This window comes from Ammospiza nelsoni, chromosome 3 (assembly GCF_027579445.1).
Source record: "Ammospiza nelsoni isolate bAmmNel1 chromosome 3, bAmmNel1.pri, whole genome shotgun sequence".
Lineage (NCBI taxonomy): Eukaryota > Metazoa > Chordata > Aves > Passeriformes > Passerellidae > Ammospiza > Ammospiza nelsoni.
In genome coordinates, this window is record NC_080635.1 from 114,034,650 (window position 1) to 114,056,442 (window position 21,793).

A 21,793-nucleotide genomic window follows, 5' to 3' on the forward strand; every position below is an offset into this window, starting at 1 on the left:
TGTCATTCCCACTCCGTTATCCCAACTATTCCCGTTCCGTTATCCCAACTATTCCTGTTCCATTATCCCGTCCCTCATTCCCGCTGTGTTATCCCGGCTATTCCCGCTGTGTTATCCCATCATTCCCGCTCTGTTATTCCTCGTCATTCCCGCTCTCCCAGCATTCCCACTCTGCCCTCAGGGCTGTTATCCCATCACTCCCGCAGTGTTATCCTGGCATTCCCGAGCTCTCCCCCATCCCTCATTCCCGCTCTCCCGGCATTCCTGCTCTCCCTCATAATTCCCGAGCTGTCCCCCATCCCTCATTCCCGCTCTGTTATCCCGGCTACTCCCGCTGTCCCTCAGGGCTGTGTTATCCCGTCATTCCCCCTCTGTTATCCCATCATTCCCGAGCTGTCCCTCAGCATTCCCGAGCTGTCCCCTGTCCCTCATTCCCACTCTCCCGGCATTATTCCCGTTATCCCATCCCTCATTCCCGCTCTCCCGTTCCCGGCATTCCCGCAGCTCCAGCAGCGCAGGGACGATGGCGGCCGCCGGGGGGCGCCGCGGGCGGGGCATGCGCAGAAGAGCTCCCGCACGGGCCGCTGAGGGCATTCCTGCTCTGCTATCCCATCCCTCATCATTCCCGCTGTGTTATCCCCGCTATCCCTCATCATTCCCACCCCGTCATCCCGGCATTATTCCCGTTATCCCGCCTCATTCCGGCTCTCCCCCCGGCTGTTCCCGTTCCCGGCATTCCCGCAGCTGCAGCAGCGCAGTGACGATGGTGGCCGCCGGGGGGCGCCGCGGGCCGCGCATGCGCAGAAGAGCGCCCCACGGGCTGCTGCGAGGGCATTCCCGCTCTGTTGTCCCGCATCATTCCCGCTGTCCCCCACCCCTCATTCCTGCAGTGTTATCCCGGCTATCCCCGCTGTCCCTCATCATTCCCACCCCGTTATCCCGGCATTATTCCCGTTATCCCGCCCCTCATTCCCGCTCTCCCCCCGGCTGTTCCCGTTCCTGGCATTCCCGCAGCTGCAGCAGCGCAGTGACGATGGTGGCCGCCGGGGGGCGCCGCGGGGGCTCGCGGGCGGTGCATGCGCAGAAGAGCTCCCGCACGGGCCGCTGTGAGGGCTCCTGCGCCGCCTCCGCGGGCAGCGGCGGCCGCGACCCCAGCGCGGCCTGGTACGCCGCCTCGTCCAGGGAATCCTCCGAGCACGAATCCTCTGGGATAACGGGAAGGAGGGACAGGGAGACAGAGAGAGGGGGAGCGGCCGTCAGCAGCGGATACCGAGAATAATCCCGGCCCCGATCCCAGCCTGCCGCTTCCTGATGTACCCAGGGTGATCCCAAGCTTTCCTTGGGCACTCTCCGCAATTCTCTGGAAATTCCAGCCCAGCCCTTCCTCACCCTCCCAGCCAGGAATTCCCTTCTGAGATCCCAAGATCCAAAAACGCCAAAATCCAAGAATCCCAAAACCCCAAGCCTCTGGAATGGCGGCAGGGAGCGGGAATCCCGGCCCCAATTCCAGCCCGGTGTTTCCTGAAATTCCCAGAGTGATCCTGACACTGCACCTCCTCACCTTCCCAGCCAGGAATTCTTTACCAAAATCCCAAAACCCCAAGATCCCAAAATCCCAACCCTCTGCAATGGCGGCAGGGAGCAGATCCCAGGAATCCTGCCCTGATCCCAGCCTGGCGCTTCCTGATGTTCCCAGGGTCCTAACCTTTCCTTGGACACTCCCACAGGATTCTCTGGAATTCCAGCCCAGACAGGAATTCTTTCCCAAGATCCCAAAACCCCAAGATTCCCAAATCCCGACTCTCTGTCCATGGTGGGAGCCATTCCCTTTCCTGCCATTCCAGGCCCTTTTCCCAAATCCCTCTCCAGCTCTCCTGGGTTGGATCCATCCCCATCCTGACTCCTCCTTGAGAGGGAATTTCAGGATCCAGGAAATTCCCTGGCAATTCAGGACTCCAGGAAGGGTCTCCCTTCCCTTTCCCATCCCCAAATTCCATAAAAATCCCTCGGGATGGATCCTGAGTGTCCTTGATCCCAGAATGCTGGAATGGTTTGGGATGGGATCCCTGGACCTTCAATCCCATCCCAGGGACACTTCCCACCATCCCAGGGTGCTCCAAATCCACCCTTGGACACTGCCAGGGATTCTCTGGGAATTCCAGCCCAGCCAGGAATTCCTTCCCAAGATCCCACCATCCCAAGCTCCCCTTTCCCACTGGAAGCCATTCCCTGCCTCCTGCCCCTCCAGCCCTTGCCCAAATCCCAGCTCTCCTGGAGCCCCTTTGGGATGGGGAAGCGGCTCCAAGGATTCCCTGGATCCTTCCCTGATCCAGCTGCACATTCCCAGCTCTCCCAGCCTGCCATTGGATCCAGCCCCATCCTGATTTCTTCTTGAGAAGGAATTTTGGGATCCAGGGGCTTCCCTGGGAATTCAGGACTCCAGGAAGGGTCTCCCTTCCCTTTTTCATCTCCAAATTCCATAAAAATCCCTTGGGATGGATCCTGAGTGTCCTTGATCCCAGAATCCTGGAATGGTTTGGGATGGAATCCATGGACCTTCAATCCCATCCCACTCTAATCCCACCATCCCAGGGTGCTCCAAATACACCCTGGGAAACTCCCAGCGATCCTCTGGGAATTCCAGCTGAGCCAGGAATTCCTTCCCAAGATCCCACAATCCCAAGCTCCCCTTTCCCAGCGGGAATCCCATCCCATCCCATCCCATCCCATCCCATCCCATCCCATCCCATCCCATCCCATCCCATCCCTTCCCATCCCATCCCTTCCCATCCCATCCCATCCCTTCCCATCCCATCCCATCCCATCCCATCCCATCCCATCCCATCCCATCCCATCCCATCCCATTCCCCTTTCCCCAAATCCCGGAGCCCCTTTCCCACCCGAGCACTCCCCGGATCCCTTCCCCACGCCCGTTCCCTCTCTGCAATTCCCATAATTCCCGTAATTCCCGTCATTCCCGTTGTGTTCCCGGTACCGTCGGATCCGTCGTCGCGGAGCGGGGGCAGGTGGGGCACGTTCAGGGCCAGCATCTCCCAGAGCGTGAGGCCGAAGGCGAAGACGTCAGCGCGGTCCGAGATGGCCCCGCCCGGCTCCAGCGCCTCGGGCGGCGACCACGGCTCCGTGCCCACGTAGCACAGGGAGGGGTCGCTCACTGCACAGGGAAAAACGGGAATAAATCGGGAATAATGGGTTTAATGGGGTATGGGGCTCCGTGCCCACGTAGCACAGGGATGGATCGCTCACTGCACAGGGAAAAACGGGAATAAATCGGGAATAACGGGATCAATGGGATCAACGGGATATGGGCTCCGTGCCCACGTAGCACAGGGATGGATCGCTCACTGCAACAGGGATAACGGGAATAAATTGGGAATAACGGGATCAATGGGATATGGGGCTCCGTGCCCACGTAGCACAGGGACGGGTTGCTCACTGTGGAGGGAATAAATCGGGATCAATGGGATCAACAGGACCAACGGGATATGGGGCTCCATGCCCACGTAGCACAGGCACGGATCGCTCACTGCAGCAGGAAAAACGGGAATAAATCGGGAATAACAGGATCAATGGGATAACCGGATCAACGGGATCAATGGGATCAAATGGGCTCCGTGCCCACGTAGCACAGGGACAGGTCACTCACTGTGGAGGAAAAAACGGGAACATATCGGGAACAAATTGGGAATAACGGGATCAATGGGGCTCCGTGCCCATGTAGCAAGGGATGGGTCGCTCACTGCAGCGGGAAAAACGGGATATTGGGATCAATGGGATATGGGGCTCCATGCCCACATAGCACAGAGAGGGGTCGCTCACTGTGCAGGGAATAACGGGATCAAAGGGATCAATGGGGCTCTGTGCCCACGTAGCACAGGGAAAGGTTGCTCACTGCCATGGGAATAACAGGAAAAAATCGGGAATAAATTGGGAATAATGGGATCAATGGGGCTCCGTGCCCATGTAGCAAGGGATGGGTTGCTCACTGCAGCGGGAAAAACGGGATATTGGGATCAATGGGATATTGGGATCGGGATTGCCCACGTAGCACAGGGACGGGTTTCTCACTGCACAGGGATAACAGGGACAAATCAGGATCAACTGGATATCAGGATTGGGATATGGGATTGAGAATGGGATCAAAGGGACATAGGGAAGGGGATTGGGAATGTGATCAGGATCGCTCACTGCCGACGGAGCGGAGGGAACAAATTGGGAATAATGGGATCAAAGGGATATTGAGATCGGGATATTGGGAATGGGATTGCTCACTGCAGCGGCAGCAGAGGGATAGCGGGATAATGGGATCAAAGGGATTTTGGGATGGAGATATTGGGATCGAGGTTGCTCACTGCAGCGGCAGCAGAGGGATAGCGGGATAATGGGATCAAAGGGATATTGGGATTGGGAGTGGGAATGGGATCGCTCACTGCAGCGGGATAACGGGATATCGGGAACAGGATTGGGAAGGGGATCACTCACTGCCACAGGATCCAGGGATCAAAGGGATGCTGGGAATGGGATCCATGGGATGGGAGTCCCACACTCCATACCAGTTTACGGGGATCACCCATTCCCGGGCATTCCCGGGTTCCCACCTGTCAGGTTCTCATCCAGGGGCAGGGAGACGCCGACGTCGCAGATCTTGACGGTCTCGAAGGCGCCGCGGACGACGACGTTGGGGGATTTGATGTCGCCGTGGAGCAGCCGCTGCTCCGTGTGCAGGTACTGCGGGAAACCCCGGGAATGCCGGGAATTCAGATCAAGGACAAATCCCGGATCCAGCCTCAAAACCTCAGGGGTGGCTCGGAATCCGTGGATTGGGGGATCTCATGGATCAGTCCAATCCTGCAGCCGCTCCTTGGGCACTGCCAGGGATTCTCTGGGAATTCCAGCCCAACTGGGAATTCCTTTCCAACATCCCAAAATCCCGACCCTCTGGCAGTGGGAGCCATTCCCTGTGCTGCCATTCCAGGCCCTTTTCCCAAATCCCCCTCCAGCTCTCCTGGGTTGGATCCAGCCCCATCTCAATTCCTCCTTGAGACGGAATTTCGGGATCCAGGGGCTTCCCTGGGAATTCAGGACTCCAGGAAGGGTCTCCCTTCCCTTTTCCATCCCCGAATTCCACAAAAATCCCTCAGGATGGATCCTGAGTGTCCTTGATCTCAGAATGGTTTGGGATGGGATCCATGGACATTCAATCCCATCCCATTCCAACCTCAGTTCCAGGCTGCTCCAACCTTTCCTTGGACTCTCCCAGGGATTCTCTGGGAATTCCAGCCCAGCCAGGAATTCCTTCCCAAATCCCACCCCCAAGCTCCTCTTTCCTAGGAATTCCCTCCATTCCCAGCTCTCCCAGCCTGGCATTGGATCCATCGCCATGTCGATTCCTCCCTGAGAAGGAATTTCGGGATCCAGGGGCTTCACTGGGAATTCAGGACTCCAGGAAGGGTCTCCCTTCCCTTTTCCATCCCCGAATTCCATAAAAATCCCTCAGGATGGATCCAGAGCATCCTTGATCCCACAATCATGGAATGGTTTGGGATGGGACCTTCAATCCCATCCCATTCCAACCCCAATCCCAGGCCGCCCTAACCTTTCCTTGGACTTTCCCCAGGATTCTCTGGGAATTCCAGCCCAGCCGGGAAATCCCACCCATCCCCATCCCTATCCCAGCATCTAGAAAGCCCCTCTGGCTCCCCTTTATCCCAGATTTTCAGGATTTCCTTGGAATCTCAGAATCTTCTCGGAATCCCATGACTTTCCCAGAATTCCCAGGGTTTCCCCAGAATTCCGGGATTTCCCCGGGATTTTCCCGGTACCTGGAGGCCCCTGGCCATGCTGAGGGCCACGTGCAGGATGGTGTTTGCCGGGAACATTCCCAGGCCCTGCTCCCGGCGCTCCTCGATGAGGTCGTTCAGGGATTTCTCCCCCCCGAATTCCATGGCCAGGCAGAGGCTCCCGTCCGGAGCCTTCGTCAGCGCCCGGTACCCTGGAATGGGATCCATGGGATCACTGGGAATGGGATCCATGGGAATGGGATCCGTGGGAATGGGATCCATGGGAATGGGATGGGATCCATGGGATCCCTGGGAATGGGATCCATAGGATCCATAGGATCCATGGGAATGGGAGCCATGGGAATTGGATCCTTGACAATTGGAATGGGGATGGGAATGGGATCCTTGGGATTGGGATGGGATCCATAGGAATGGGATCCATGGGATATGTGGGAATGGGAGCTGTGGGATCCATGGGATCACTGGAAATGGGAGCCGTGGGAATGGGATCCATGGGAATGGGATCCATAGGATCCATGGCAATGGGAGCCATGGGAATTGGATCCCTGACAATTGGAATGGGGATGGAAATGGGCTCCTTGGGATTGGGATGGGATCCATGGGATATGTGGGAATGGGATCTATGGGATCACAGGGAATGGGATCCGTGCAAATGGGATCACTGGGAATGGGAGCCATGGGAATGGGAGCAATGGCATCAATGGGTGAACCATGGGATCAGTGGGAACAGGAGCCGTGGGAATGGGATTTGTGGGATCAGTGGGAATGGGAGCCATGGGATCCATGGGAAGGGGATGGGATCCATGGGGATGGGATCCGTGGGAATGGGATCCATAGGAATGGGAATGGGAGCCATGGGATTTGTGGGAATGGGAGCCATGAGAATGGGAATGGAATTGTGGGAATGGCAATGGGATTGGATCCATGGGAATGGGATCCATGGGAATGGGAGCTGTAAGAATGGGAATGGGGATGGGATCCATTGGAGGGGGAATGGGATTCATGGGAATCGGAGCTGTGGGATCCATGGGAATGGGATTAATGGGAATGGGATCCGTGAGAATGGGATGGGAATGGGGATGGCAACGGGAATGGGGGAGCAACCATAATCATGGAATATTCCGGATGGGATTAATGGATTTCAGTCCCATCCCAGTCCAACCCTGAGCCCTCCCATGATCCCAGGGAGCTCCAAATCCATCCTTGGACACTCCCAGGGATTCAGGGGCAGCCCTGGCTTCCCTGGGAATTCCAGAGGCACTGGGAGGTCTGGAATTTCCCAATCCCTGATCCTCCTCATCTCCCCCTCTATTCCCATGGATCCAACCCCTCCATTCCCATTCATCCATCCCCTCATTGCCACAAATCCAGCCCACCCATTCCCAACAAATCCAACCTCTCTATTCCCACAGATCCAACCAAATTCCCAACAAATCCAATTCCATTCCCAACAGATCCAACCCCATTCCCAATAGATCCAATGCCTCCATTCCCAATGGATCCAACCCCTCCATTCCCACGGATCCATCCCTCCATTCCCAATGTACCCAACCCCATTCCCATGGATCCATCTCTCCATTCCCAATGGATCCAACTCCTTCATTCCCATGGATTTATCCCTCCATTCCCATCAAATCCAACACCTCCATTCCCAACAGATCCATCCTCATTCCCAAGAAATCCAACCCCTCCATTCCCATGGATCCTTCCCCATTCCCATTAAATCCAACCCCATTCCCATCAAATCCCCTCCATTCCCAGTGGATCCAACCAATTCCCATGGATCCAACCCCTCCATCCCCATGGATCCATTCCCATCAAATCCATCCCTCCATTCCCAATGTACCCAACCCCATTCCCATCAAATCCAACCCCTCCATTCCCATGGATCCAACCCCATTCCCAATGTACCCCACCCCATTCCCATCAAATCCATTTCCATTCCCATCGCACCCAACCCCATTCCCAATGTAGCCAACCCCTCCATTCCCATGGGATGGGGCCCCTCCGTTCCCGGGAGCGCGCACCGACGATGTTGGGGTGCCGCAGGTTCCGCAGGGTCCGTGCCTCCTCCCGCAGTCTCCGCTGGAAGAGGCTGCGCTGGCTCTGCGAGCAGCCGGCGTTGATCTTCTTCACGGCCCACGGGGAGCGGGGCAGCCCCCGCGGGGACCTGCCCGGGAAAAACGCTGGAATTCCCACGGAATTCCCAACGGGAAAGGGATCCGATCCGCCCGCCGCGGGACGGGAATGCTGCGAATCCCTCCAGGGAATTTTCGGGGAAAGGGAAGTTTTATTTGATCCCGTTTCCAGGTGGGGTTGGTGGAGAGAAGGAGTGGAGCCCAAATCCCTGGAATTCCAGCCGGGACAGGGTTATCCCGAAATAATGGGAGCCTAAACCCCTGGAATTCCAGCTGGGAATGGGTTAACCTGAAATAATGGAGCCCAAATCCCTGGAATTCCAGCTGGGAATGGGATATCCCAAAATAATGGAGCCCAAAATCTAGCACTTCCCAGGAATGGAGCCCAAATCCTGGAATTCGCAAGAATGGAGCCCAAATCCCTGGAATTCAAGCTGGGAAAGCGTTATCCAAAAATAATCAAGCCCAAAATCTCAGAATTACAGCTGGGAAAGGGTTATCCCAGAATAATGGAGCCCAAAATCTTGGAATTCCAGCCAGGACAGGGTTAACCCAAAATAATGAAGTCCCAAATTCCAGAATTACAGCTTGGCAAGGATTATCCCAAAATAATGGAGCCCAAATCCTGGAAGTCACAAGAATGGGGCCCAATCCTGGAATTCCGGCCAGGAAAGGGCTATCCCAAAATAAAGGCATCCAAAATCCCTGAATTCCAGCCAGAACAGGGTTATTCCAAAATAATGGAGCCCAAATCCCAGAATTCCCAAGAATGGAGCCAAAAGCCCTGGAATTCCAGATGGGAAAGGGTTATTTCAAAACAACGGAGCCCAAAAATCTTGGAATTCCCAGGAATGGAGCCCAAATCCCTGGAATTCCAGCTGGGACAAGATTATCCCAAAATAAGGGAGCCCAAATTCCAGAATTCCCAGGAATGGAGCCTAAATCCCAGAATTCCAGCCGGGACAGGGTTATCCCAAAACTCCACATTCCTTCCCCACTCCACAATTCCCAAATTCCTCCCTCGGCTCTGTATCCACAGGGAGGAAAACTGGGATAATCTCCGGGATTTCCTGGGATTCCCGAGGCCATTCCCAACCTTTTCATCAGGTAGACGCTGACTCCGGTGCCGAATCCCAACTTCTGCATGAAGGGAGAGGCCGGGATGGTCACGGACACGGGGCCGGGCTCTGCGGGGAGAATTCCCGGTGATCCCATGGGAAATCCCACTGGGATCAGGACCTGCTGATCCCATGGACAATCCCACTGGCATTGGGATCTGCTGATCCTACAGGAAAATCCAACTGAGAATGGGATCTGCTGATCTCATGGGAAACCCCTCTGGGGTTGGGATCTGCTGATCCCATGGACAATCCCGCTGGGATCCACTGGAAGTGGAAAAACCCACTGGGATTGGGATCTGCTGATCCTACAGGAAAATCCAACTGGGAATGGGATCTGCTGATCCCAGGGGAAATCCTGGATCTGCTCCTCAGGAATCACCCACAGGATGGGAGGGAACGGCCTCAAACTTCCTGGGAAAGTTCAGTTGGATTTTGGGAACAGATCCTGTCTGGAATTCTCAGCCCTGGAGTCCCCATTCCCTGCAGGATTTAAATCCCAGGGGATTTCAGGGTCGCAGATCCTTGGCAGAACTGGGAATGGTCAGAATTCCCAGCCAAAAATATTCCATGATTCCCACGGGATGCTCTGAACCTGTTCCTGACCCAGATTTTTAGGAAAGCTCCTTCCAACCCCCACAGTGTTTTCCCAAATTTTGGCTCCGTTCCCTGGAGGGGTCTGTTCCCTAAAAAACAGAGATCCCGCAGATCCAGCCCCAATTCCAGAGGGGAATTCTGGGCAGCACAAAAGGGAGCTGGGATAGGAACGGGAAATGGGGATGGGAATGGGAAACAGGAATGGGAAATGGGGATGGAAATTGGAATGGGAACAGGGATGGGAACAGGGACAGGAAATGGATATGGGAAAACAGGGATGGGAATGCGGATCAGAAATGGGAAACGGGAATGGGAATGAGGATTGGAACGGGAATGGGAAACAGGAATGAGAAATGGAGATGGAAAACGGGAATGGGAAATGGGGATGGGAAACAGGGATTGGAAAATGGGGATGGGAAACAGGGATTGGATCTGGGATGGGAATGGGAACAGGGATGGGGACGGGGATGGGAAATGGGGATTGAAAACCAATCCCAGCTGATCCCAGGGATTTCCCACCTGGATGTGCTCAGGGATAAAACTGGGAGGATGAGGAGGAGGAAGAGGAATGGGGAGAGACGGGCAGAGTTTTTCCGGGAATCTGCGGGATTGTCCCAGGAAAGGTCAGACAGGGCTTGGAGCAGCCTCTGGAATTCATCCCAGGGATCCTTCCAAGGCCTTGGATTTGGGATGAGGGCATTCCCTGGAACAGCCCCTGGGGTCTGGCAATCCCTTTGGGAACATCGCAAACCCTTCGGGAACATCCCAACCCCTTTGGGAGCATTCCAGTGGCTTTGGGAATATCCCAGTCCCTTTGGGAATATTTCCATCCCCTTGGGAACATTCCTATCCTTTTGGGAACATCCCGATCCCTTTGGGATCATTCCGGGATCAAATATCCTGATCCCTTCAGGACCATCCCGACCCCTCTGGGACCATCCCGATCCCTCTGGGATCACCCCAGGCCATTCCCGCTGTTCCTCACCGGCTTTGTCCCGGCGTGCCGAGGGCGTTGGGGACTGGAAGGTGTCCATGGAGCCGATCCCGATCCCGATCCCGATCCCAATCCCGATGATCCCGATCCTGCGGGACACGAGGGGACGTGAGGGACCCCAATGGCACTGGGGGGGCGGGTTGGGAATTGGGGGGAATTTTGGGAATTGAGGGGAATCACAGATTTGGGAATTGGGAAATCCTGGATTTGGGTATTGGTGGGGGGGGGCGGGGGGGCGGATTTGGGAATTGGAGGAAATTTTGGGAAATGGGGATATCCCGGATTTGGGAATTGGGGGGGGTGGGGGGGTGGATTTGGGAATTGGAGGAAATTTTGGGAAATGGGGATATCCTGGATTTGGGAATTGGGGGGGGGTGGGGGGGTGGATTTGGGAATTGGAGGAAATTTTGGGAAATGGGGATATCCCAGATTTGGGAATTGGGGGGGGTGGATTTGGGAATTGGAGGAAATTTTGGGAAATGGGGATATCCCGGATTTGGGAATTGGAGGAAATTTTGGGAAATTGGGGGAGGTTGGATTTGGAGAAATCCTGGGTTTGGAAATTGGAGAAACCCTGGATTTGGGGATTAGAGAAATGCTGGATTTGGGAATTGGGAAATCCCAGATTTGGGCATTGGCAGGGGCAGATTTGAAAATTGGGGGAAAATTTTGGGAAGTGGGGAAATTTTGGGAATTGGGGAAACCACAAATTTGGGAAATCCTGAATTTAGGGACTAGGGGAGGTCTCGTGTTTGGGAATTGGGGGGTTCCAGATTTGGGAATCGGGAAATTCTGGATTTGGGAATTGGGGAAATCCTGTGTTTGGGAATTGGGAAATCCTGGATTTGGGAATGGGGGGTGCCTGGATTTGGGAATTGGGGGAAATTTTGGGAAATGGAGGGGGCTGGGTTTGGGAACTGGTGAGAGCTGGATTTGGGAATTGGAGAAATCCTGGATTTGGGAATTAGGGGAAAATTTTGGGTATTGGGGAAATCCTAGATTTGGGAATTGGGGGGTCCTGGAATTTGGAACTGGAGGGGCTGGATTTGGGAATTGGAAATTTTGGCAATTGCGGAAATCCTGGATTTGGGAATTGTGGGGGGGAGGGGGCTGGATTTGGGAATTGGGATGGGGGGGGGGGGTCCCAAACTGGGGAATTCGGGAAGTCCCAGATTTGGGAATTGGGGGGATCCCCAAAATCCCGGCCCCGGGAACTGGGATGGTCCCAGGCTGGGGGATCCCAGATTTGGGAATTGTGGCGCGGGGGAGGATCCCAACACAGGGATTGGGATCCAGGGTCGGGAATTGGGAACTGGGGGGGAATCCCAGGATTTTGGGGGGCGATCCCAGCTCCGGGGGTTCCCAGGAAGAGCCGCCGGTCCCACCTCGCTCCGGGGTTCGCTGGCTGCGGCCGCCGGTGCCCGGGAATTCCCGGATCCTTTTCCCGGTGCCGACCCCAAGGAAATTCCCGGGGAATCCCTGGATCCTTTTCCCGCCTTTTCCGGCCGTTTTCGGGCGCCGCGTTCGAACCGCGCGCGCGCGCTCCCGCCGGCCCCGCCCCTTCCTGGGGGCGTGGCCAAACACCAAATATGGTGCGAGAAGGCGGGGATGTGGGCGTGGCCAGATCCGCGCGGGGCGTGATCAGAGCCGAGGGCGTGGCCGAGCGCTGGCGGGGTGACGTAAGCGGCGTGCGCAGTGTGGGGGCGTGGCCAGCGCGGGGTGGGCGTGGCTTGGGGCGGTCCCGGGGGGTTTTGGGGCGGCCCCAAAAGCGGCGCGGGGGATTTGGGGCGCTCCGGGGGCTGGGAAGGGTCAAAGAGGGGAGAGGGGGTGCCCTGGAATTTTGGGGGGCGCTGGGGGGGGGGTCGGTGGAGACACATAAATTCCCGAAAACCGAATAAAAACCCCAAAAATACCTCTAAACCCTATAAACCCCAAAAATCCCCTTAAACCCCCATAAAACACCATACATGCCATAAAAACCCCGTAAATGTCCATAAAACCCCATAAAACCCTCATAAACCCCAATAAAACCCCATAAACCCCCACAAACTCCATAAAAGCCCATAAATACCCATAAACCCCAATAAAACCTCATAAATACCCAAAACCCCTTTAAAACCCCTAAAATACCCCATAAACCCCATTAATCCCATAATGCCCCATTAAACCTCATAAACACCATGAACCCCCATTAACCCCTTAAACCCCATAAAATCCCCCAAAACCCCATAAACTCCATTAATCCCATAAATGCCAATAAATCCCCATAAACCCCCATAAATCCCTCTCAACCCTCATGAAACCCCATAAATGCCCCTAAAACCCCATAAACCACATAAAACCCAAAAAATCCCCCTAAACCCCCATAAAACCCCATAAATTTCCATAAAATCCCAAAAATACCCCATAAACCTGGCAAACCAAAAAAGTCCCATAAATGCCATAAACGGCCATAAAAACCCCATAAATGTCCATAAAACCCCCATAAACCCTAATAAAACCCCAAAAACCCCCATAAATGCCCTAAAACCCCATGAACTCCATAAAAGCCAATAAATACCCATAAACCCCAATAAAATCCCATAAATACCCCAAACCCCTATAAAACCCCTAAAATACCCCATAAACCCCACAAACAAAAAAAAAATAACACAAAGCCCCACAAACCTCCATAAACCCCATAAACCACATAACCCCATAAACCACATTATTCCCATAATGCCCCATTAAACCCCATAAACACCATAAACCCCAATAAACCCCTGAACCCCATAAAACACCCTAAACCCCATAAACCCCATAAAATTCTCCAAAACCCCAAAAATTCCATAAAAACTCTCAAACCCCCGTAAATTCCATAAACCCCGTAAAAGCCAGTAAAACCCCATAAACCCCATAAATCCCCATAAATCCCTCTCAACCCCCAGGAAACCCCATAAATGCCCCACAAAACCCCAATAAAAATCCCATAAATGCCCAAAACCCCCATAAAACCCCCCAAAATACCTCTAAAAGCCATAAATCCCATAAAACCCTCCAGAACCCCATAAACCCCATAAATCCCCCTAAACCTCCATACATCCCCCAAAACCCCCAGAAATGCCCTAAACCCCCATAAAACCCCCAAAATCCCCCAAACCCCATAAATCCCCTGAACCCCCATAAAACCCCCAAAATCCTGATAAACCACATAAAGCCCTATAAAAACCCCATAAACCCCATAAAACCCCATAGACCCCCTAAAGCCCCATCCTTGCATCCCCATAAATCCCCCAAACTCCCATAAAAGCCCCATAAACCTCATAAATCCCAAAACCCCATAAAACCCCGTAAAATCCCAAAAAAACCCCACAAATCCCCATAAGCCCCCCTAAAACACTATAAACCCCATAAAACCCCATAAACCCCATAACCTCCCATAAACCCTATAAAAACCCCATGAACCCCATAAACCCCATAAACGCAAAAAAACCCCATAAACAAAAAAAAAACCCTCATAAATCCCAAAACCCCATTAAACCCCATAAAATCCCAAAAACCCCCACAAATCCCCATAAGCCCCCCTAAAACCCTATAAACCCCATAAAACCCCATAAAAGCAAAAAAACCCCATAAACCAAAAAAAACCAACACCCATAAATCCCAAAACCCCACCGGGAGAAAACCAAATCCTTTATTTCTCTGGGAACGATCCCATTCCTGGGATCCGGGCTGCGACGCGGATTTGGGATGGATTTGGGGTCGTCCTTTTTGGGATCACCCCTGGCCCCTTCGGGATGGATTTGGGGTTTTCCCCTTTGGGATGGGTTTGGGATTTCTCCCCAGTCTCTTTGGTATGGATTTGGGATTTTCTCTTTTGGGATGTGTTTGGGATTTTCTCCTTTTGGGATGGATTTGGGATTTTCTCTTTTGGGATGTGTTTGGGATTTCCCCTCCAGGATGGATTTGGGATTTGCCTTTGGGGCGGGTTTGGAGTTTCCCTTTGGGACGGATTTAGGGTCAGTCCCTTGGGGTCAGCTCCTCTGGGGTGGGTTTGGGGTCAGCCCCTTTGGGTTGTGTTTGGGATTTCCCTTTTGGGGCAGGTTTGGGGTCAGTCCTTCGGGGCAGGTTTGGGGTCAGTCCATTAGGGGATGGATTTGGGGTCAGTTCTTGGCCCTTTTGGGATGGATTTGGGGTCAGTCCCTTTGGGGTGGGTTACAGAACAGTCGCTTGTGGTGGGTTTGGGGTCAGTCCCGTTTGGGGTGGATTTTGGGGTCATTCCCTTTTGGGGTGGGTTTGGGGTCAGTCCCTTTGGGGTGGATTACAGAACAGTCCCTTGTGGCGGGTTTAGGGTCATTCCGTTATGGGATGGATTTGGGGTCAGTCCCTTTTGGGGCGGGTTTGGGGTCACTCCCTTTTGGGGCGGGTTTGGGGTCATTCCCTTTTGGGGTGGGTTTGGGGTCAGTCTGTTATGGGGTGGGTTTGGGGTCATTCCCTTTGGGGATGGATTTGGGATTTCTCCTTTGGGGTGCGTTTGGGGTCAGTCCCTTATGGGATAGATTTGGGGTCATTCCCTTTATGGGATGGATTTAGTGTCAGTCCCTTTGAGGCGTCTTTGGGGTCAGTCGCTTTTGGGATGGATTTGGGATTTCTCCTTTCGGGTGGGTTTGGGGTCAGTCCCTTTTGGGATGGATTTGGGGTCAGTCCCTATGGGATGGGATGGATTTTGGTGTCAGTCTGTCCGGCAGCTCACTCTGGCGTCCTCGGCATGGCCGCGGTCCGTGGCCATTTGGGATGGATTTTGGGATTTCTCCTTTGGGGTGGGTTTGGGGTCAGTCCCTATGGGATGGGATGGGTTTTGGGATCATCCCCTTTTGGGATGTAGTTTGGTGTCAGTCTGTCCGGCTGGTGCCAGTCTGTCTGGCTGGTGCCAGTCTGTCCGGTTGGTCGGTGTCAGTCTGTCTGTCCAGTTGGTGTCAGTCTGTCCGGCTGGTGTCAGTCTGTCTGGTCGCTGTCAGTCTGTCCTGCTGGTGTCAGCCTGTCCAGTCGATGTCAGTCTGTCCGGTCGGTGTCAGTCTGTCCGGTTGGTTGGTGTCAGCCTGTCCGGTCGCTGTCAGCCTGTCCGGTCGATGTCAGTCTGTCCGGTCACTGTCAGTCTGTCCGGTCACTGTCAGTCTGTCCTGCTGGTGTCAGCCTGTCCAGTCAGTGTCAATCTGTCCAGTCAGTGTCAATCTGTCTGGTCGGTGTCAGTCTGTCCGGTCGCTGTCAGTCTGTCCGGCAGCGCACTCCGGCGTCCTCGGCATGGCCGCAGTTGGTGCGGCCCCACCCCGAGAAGCTGCAGAGCTCCAGGGACTCCTCGGTGCCCGTGCAGGACACGTCGTCCATCCAGATCTTCCCCGTGCCTGCGGACGGACACACGGACACGGACAGAATTACAGGGATGTCCCCAGGACAGAATTACTGGGATCCCACAGGAGCCATTCCTGAAACCCAAGGAGACGTTCCCCGGGATCCCGATGACCCATTCCCGAATCCCACAGGAGCAGTTCCCCATCCCACAGGAGCCATTCCCGAATCCCACAGGAGCAGTTCCCAATCCCACAGGAGCAGTTCCCAATCCCTCAGGAGCAGTTCCCAATCCCTCAGGAGCAGTTCCCAATCCCACAGGAGCTGTTCCCAATCCTACAGGAGCAGTTCCCAATCCCACAGGAGCAGTTCCCAATCCCTCAGGAGCAGTTCCCAATCCCACAGGAGCTGTTCCCAATCCCACAGGAGCAGTTCCCAATCCCACAGGAGCCGTTCCCAATCCCTCAGGAGCTGTTCCCAATCCCTCAGGAGCAGTTCCCAATCCCACAGGAGCAGTTCCCAATCCCTCAGGAGCCGTTCCCAATCCCACAGGAGCAGTTCCCAATCCCACAGGAGCTGTTCCCAAATCCCACAGGAGCCGTTCCCAATCCCACAGGAGCAGTTCCCAATCCCACAGGAGCCGTTCCCAGTCCCCCAGGACCTGTTCCAAATCCCACAGGAGCAGTTCCCAATCCCACAGGAGCAGTTCCCAATCCTACAGGAGCCGTTCCTGAATCCCACAGGAGCCGTTCCCAATCCCCCAGGAGCCATTCCCAATCCCACAGGAGCTGTTCCCAATCCCTCAGGAGCTGTTCCCAATCCCTCAGGAGCAGTTCCCAATCCCACAGGAGCCGTTCCCAATCCCTCGGGAGCCGTTCCCAATCCCACAGGAGCAGTTCCCAATCCCACAGGAGCAGTTCCCAATCCCACAGGAGCCATTCCCAATCCCACAGGAGCTGTTCTCAATCCCTCAGGAGCTGTCCCCAGTCCTGAGGAGCCATTCCCTGGGATCCCGAGGAGCCATTCCCAAATCCCACAGGAGCCGTTCCCCATCCCAAATCCCGTTCCCAATCCCAAATCCTGTTACTGATCCCGTTCCTGATCCCATTCCCGGTCCCGAGGAGCCGTTCCCCCTCCCAAATCCCGTTCCCAATCCTGAATCTCGTTCCCAATCCCGAGGAGCCATTCCCAATCCCAAATCCTCTTCCTGAATCCCGTTCCCCATCCTGAATCCTGTTCTCCATCCCGAATCCTGTTCCGAATCCCGAGGAGCCGTTCCCAATCCCGAGCAGCCATTCACAATGCTGAGGATCCGTTCTCAAATCCCACAGGAGCTGTTCTTGATCCTGAATCCTGTTCCCAATCCCGAATCCCGTTCCCAATCCTGAGGAGCCGTTCCCCATCCTGAATCCCATTCCCAATCCCGAATCCCGTTCTCGATCCCAAATCCCGTTCCTGGTCCTGAGGAGCCGTTCAACATCCCGAATCCCATTCCCAATCCCGAATCCCATTCCCGATCCCAAATCCCATTCTCGATCCCAAATCCCGTTCCCGGTCCTGAGGAGCCGTTCCCCATCCCGAATCCCATTCCCGATCCCAAATCCCGTTCCCGTTGTTGGCACCTTGTCCGAAGCGCGCCATGCGGAAGACGTCGGCGGCGCCGGGGTAGCCGAGCATGCGGCACGCCACGTCCCCGTCCCGCCCGTCCCAGCCGTCGTCGCACACGGAGCCCCAGCGCCGCTCGTGGAAAATCTCCAGGCGCCCCTCGTGGGCCCCGGAGCCGTTCACCAGGCGCACCGAGCCCTCCGAGGGAGCTGCGGGATGGACAGGGGGACATGGGGACAGTAAACATGGACACGGGGACAGGAGCCATTCACCAGGCGCACCGAGCCCTCCGAGGGAGCTGCGGGATGGACAGAGGGACATGGGGACAGTAAACATGGACATGGGGACAGGAGCCGTTCACCAGGCGCACCGAGCCCTCCGAGGGAGCTGCGGGATGGACAGGGGGACATGGGGACAGTAAACATGGACACGGGGACAGGAGCCGTTCACCAGGCGCACCGAGCCCTCCGAGGGAACTGCAGGATGGACAGGGGGACACCAGGATGGACATGGGGACAGTAAATGTGGGGACAGGAGCCGTTCACCAGGCGCACCGAGCCCTCCGAGGGAGCTGCGGGATGGCAGAATGGACACGGGGACAGTAAACATGGACATGGGGACAGCAAATGTGAGGACAGCAAACATGGGGACAGGAGCCATTCAGCAGGCGCACCGAGCCCTCCAAGGGAACTGCGGGATGGACAGGGGGACACCAGGATGGACATGGGGACAGTAAGTGTGGCCCCCGGAGCCATTCACCAGCCGCACCGAGCCCTAGGACGGAACTGCCAGATGGACATGGGGACATGGGGACAGTAAACATGGACATGGGGACAGGAGCCGTTCACCAGCTGCGCCGAGCCCTTGGAGGGAACTGGGGATGGACAGGGGACAGCAGAATGGACATGGGGACAGTAAACATGGACATGGGGACAACAGGATGGACATGGGGACAGTAAATGTGGCCCCCGGAGCCGTTCACCAGGTGCACTGAGCCCTCCGAGGGAACTGCAGGATGGACAGGGGGACATGGGGACAGTAAACATGGACATGGGGACAGGACCCGTTCACCAGGCGCACCGAGCCCTCGGAGGGAACTGTGGGACGGACCGGGGGACATCAGGATGGACATGGGGACAGGAACCATTCACCAGCTGCACCAAGCCCTCAGACGGATCTGGGGACACCAGGAGGGACAGCAAACATAGACATGGGGACACCAGGATGGACACGGGGACAGGAGCCGTTCACCAGGCGCACCGAGGGAACTGCAGGATGGACAGGGGGACACCAGGATGGACATGGGGACAGGAGACATTCACCAGCCGCACCGAGCCCTCGGATGGAGCTGGGGACACCAGGAGGGACAGCAGGATGGACATGGGGACGGCAGGATGGACATGGGGACAGCAAACGTGGGGACAGGAGCCGTTCACCAGCTGCACCGAGCCCTCGGATGGAGCTGGGGACACCAGGAGGGACATGGGGACACCAGGAGGGACATGGGGACAGCAAACATGGACATGGGGACAGCAAACATGGACACGGGGACAGCAAATGTGGGGACAGGAGCTGTTCACCAGCCACACTGAGCCCTCAGATGGAGATGGGGACACCAGGAGGGACATGGGGATAGGAGCCAGGGGGTTGGGGACAGCAGACATGGCGATGGGGACAGCAGCCAGGGGGACAGCAGCCGCACCGAGCCCTCGGACGGAGCTGCGGGATGGCAGGATGGACAGGGGACAGCATCGGTGGGGATGTCACCCATGGGGACAGCAGCCATGGCCGTGGGGACAGCACCCATGGCGATGTCGTCCATGGCGGCTTCAGCTGTGGGGACAGCAGCCGGGGGACATCAGCCACCAGGGACAACAGCCCTGGGGACAGCAGCTGTGGGGACATCAGCCGTAGGGACATCAGCAATGGGGAAAGCAGCCATGGGGATGTAATCCATGGGGATGTCAGCCCTGGGGACAGCATCCACGGTGACATCATCCATGGAGAACATCATCCATGGTGATGTCATCCAAGGTGACATCATCCATGGGGACATAATCCATGTGACATCATCCAAGGTGACATCATCCATGGGGACATAATCCATGTGACATCATCCATGGTGACATCATCCATGGTGGCATGACCCATGGTGACATCATCCATGGCGAACATCATCCACAGTGATGTCACCCGCAGCGATGTCATCCACGGTGGAATAATCCATGGCAACATCCCCAGGGATTGTGGCATCTCAAAGGGATGGTGATGTCATCCAAGCTGACATCATCCAAGCTGACATCATCCATGGTGGCATCTCCAGGGATGGTGTCCCCAGGGATGTCCTTGGGATTCCAGGGGGAATGTCCCCAGGCTGAGATGTCCCCAAGGAGTGACATCCCTGGCATTCCATGGAGAATGTCCCCAAGGTGGGATGTCCCCAAGGAGAGACGTCCCTGGAATTCCATGGGCAATGTCCCCAGGCTGGGACGTCCCTGGAATCGCAGTAGAACCCCGGGATGGTTTTCCCAACATCAGAAATTCCTCTTTCCATCAGGAATTTCCCCTCCCCGGGCTCCCAATTCCCAAAAATCCCCCCAAATTCCGCGCCGGGGTCTCCGTGGGGAGCGCCTGGAACTCACCGGTGCCACCGGCCGCTCCTCGGTCCCCCCGGTCCCCCTTGTCCCCCTTGGGGCCGCGCTCGCCTGGGAAGAGAGGAGATGGAATTTGGGGGTGCACTGAGCCCCCCACAGCCCCCAGGAATTCCCAGAAATCCCCAGAAATTCCCATAAATTCCCAGGAATCCCCATCTCTCTTTGATACCACTGAACCCCATAAATCCCACTAAATTCCCATAAATTCCCATAAATCCTCATTAATCCTCCAATCCCTCTTTGATGTCCCTGGACCCCCATAAATCCCCAGAAATTCCCAGAAATCCCCAGAAATTCCCAGGAATTCCCAGGAATTCCCATCCCTCTTTGATTCCCCCTGGACCCCTAAAAATCCCAATAAATACCCAGAAATTCCCAGAAATTCCCAGAAATTCTGGGAAATCCCCATCCCTCTTTGATGTCCCTGGACTCCCAGAAATTCCCAGAAATCCCCAGAAATTTCCAGAAATTCCCAGAAATCCGCATCCCTCTTTGGTGCCCCTGGACCCCCAGAAATCCCAATAAATTCCCATAAGTTCCCAGAAATTCCCATCCCTCTTTGACCCCTCCAGACCCCATAAATCCCCCCAAAATCCCCTCACTCCCAATATCCCATTTCCCATCCCTGCTCCCAAAAATGGGAAATCCCAAAAATCCTCTGGGAACGCGTTCTGTGGTGGAGGAAGGACAAAAGCCTGACGCTCCTGGAATTCCTGACTGCAGATCCCATAAATCCCATCTGGATTTTGGGATGAAATTCCCGATTTGGGGGTGGAAAACCTCGTTTGGGGCTAAAAACGCCTCATTTGAGGGTCGGGCTGGGGATTCCCAAATCCCTGAGGGAGTGCCAGGAAATCATGGAATGGTGTCCATGGAAAAGGGCGATGCCAGGGGGGATAAACATTCCTGCCCCTTTGATATCCTGGGAATTATTCAATATTCCAGTCATGGTTTAATATCCCAGGAATGATTCAATATCCCAATCATGGTTTAATATCCCGGGAATGATTACATATCCCAATGATGGTTTAATATCCAGGGAATGATTCCATATCCCAATCACGGTTTAATATCCCGGGAATGACTGAATATCCTGGGAATGTTTCCATATGCCAATCATGGTTTAATATCCAGGGAATTATTCCGTATCCCAATCATGATTTAATATCGCGGGAATGATTCCATATCCCAATCGTGGTTTGATATCCTGGGAATGATTCCATATCCCGGGAATGTTCCAATATCCCAATCATGGTTTAACATCCCAGGAATGATTCAATATCCCAGCCATGGCTTGATATCCTGGGAATGATTCCATATCCCAATATTGGTTTAATTTCCTGGGAATTATTCAGTATCCCAATCATGGTTTGATATCCTAATCATGATTCCATATCCAGGGAATTATTCCATATCCAGTCACGGTTTAATATCCCGGGAATGATTCCATATCCTGGGAATGATTCCATATCCCAATCATGGTTTAATATCCTGGGAATTATTCAGTATAATAATCATGGTTTAATATCCTGGGAATTATTCA

At 54.9% G+C, this 21,793-nt stretch overlaps 2 protein-coding genes across 3 annotated transcripts in view; both read right to left on the reverse strand.

Moving 5' to 3' along the window:
* Positions 1 to 696: 696 nt before the first annotated feature.
* Positions 697 to 12,190, reverse strand: PBK (PDZ binding kinase). Its single transcript, XM_059467701.1, has 9 exons — positions 12,052 to 12,190; positions 10,658 to 10,755; positions 9,054 to 9,144; positions 7,847 to 7,989; positions 5,841 to 6,010; positions 4,617 to 4,746; positions 2,996 to 3,172; positions 977 to 1,205; positions 697 to 823 (listed from the first exon to the last, which is right to left on the reverse strand). Exons 2-9 carry the CDS (start codon positions 10,704 to 10,706, stop codon positions 697 to 699), a joined length of 1,116 nt encoding a protein of 371 aa, XP_059323684.1. The 5' UTR covers positions 10,707 to 10,755; positions 12,052 to 12,190.
* A 3,484-nt stretch (positions 12,191 to 15,674) lies between these two features.
* Positions 15,675 to 21,793, reverse strand: part of SCARA5 (scavenger receptor class A member 5) — a 31,816-nt gene continuing 25,697 nt past the window's right edge. For both annotated transcript variants that reach the window (XM_059469216.1, XM_059469217.1), the window contains exons 7-9: positions 20,239 to 20,301; positions 17,614 to 17,805; positions 15,675 to 16,047 (exon numbers count right to left, since the gene is read on the reverse strand). In XM_059469216.1, coding sequence (XP_059325199.1) covers positions 15,911 to 16,047; positions 17,614 to 17,805; positions 20,239 to 20,301 — 392 coding nt within the window. In that variant the 3' untranslated portion in view covers positions 15,675 to 15,910. The remainder of the gene's footprint in view (positions 16,048 to 17,613; positions 17,806 to 20,238; positions 20,302 to 21,793) is intronic.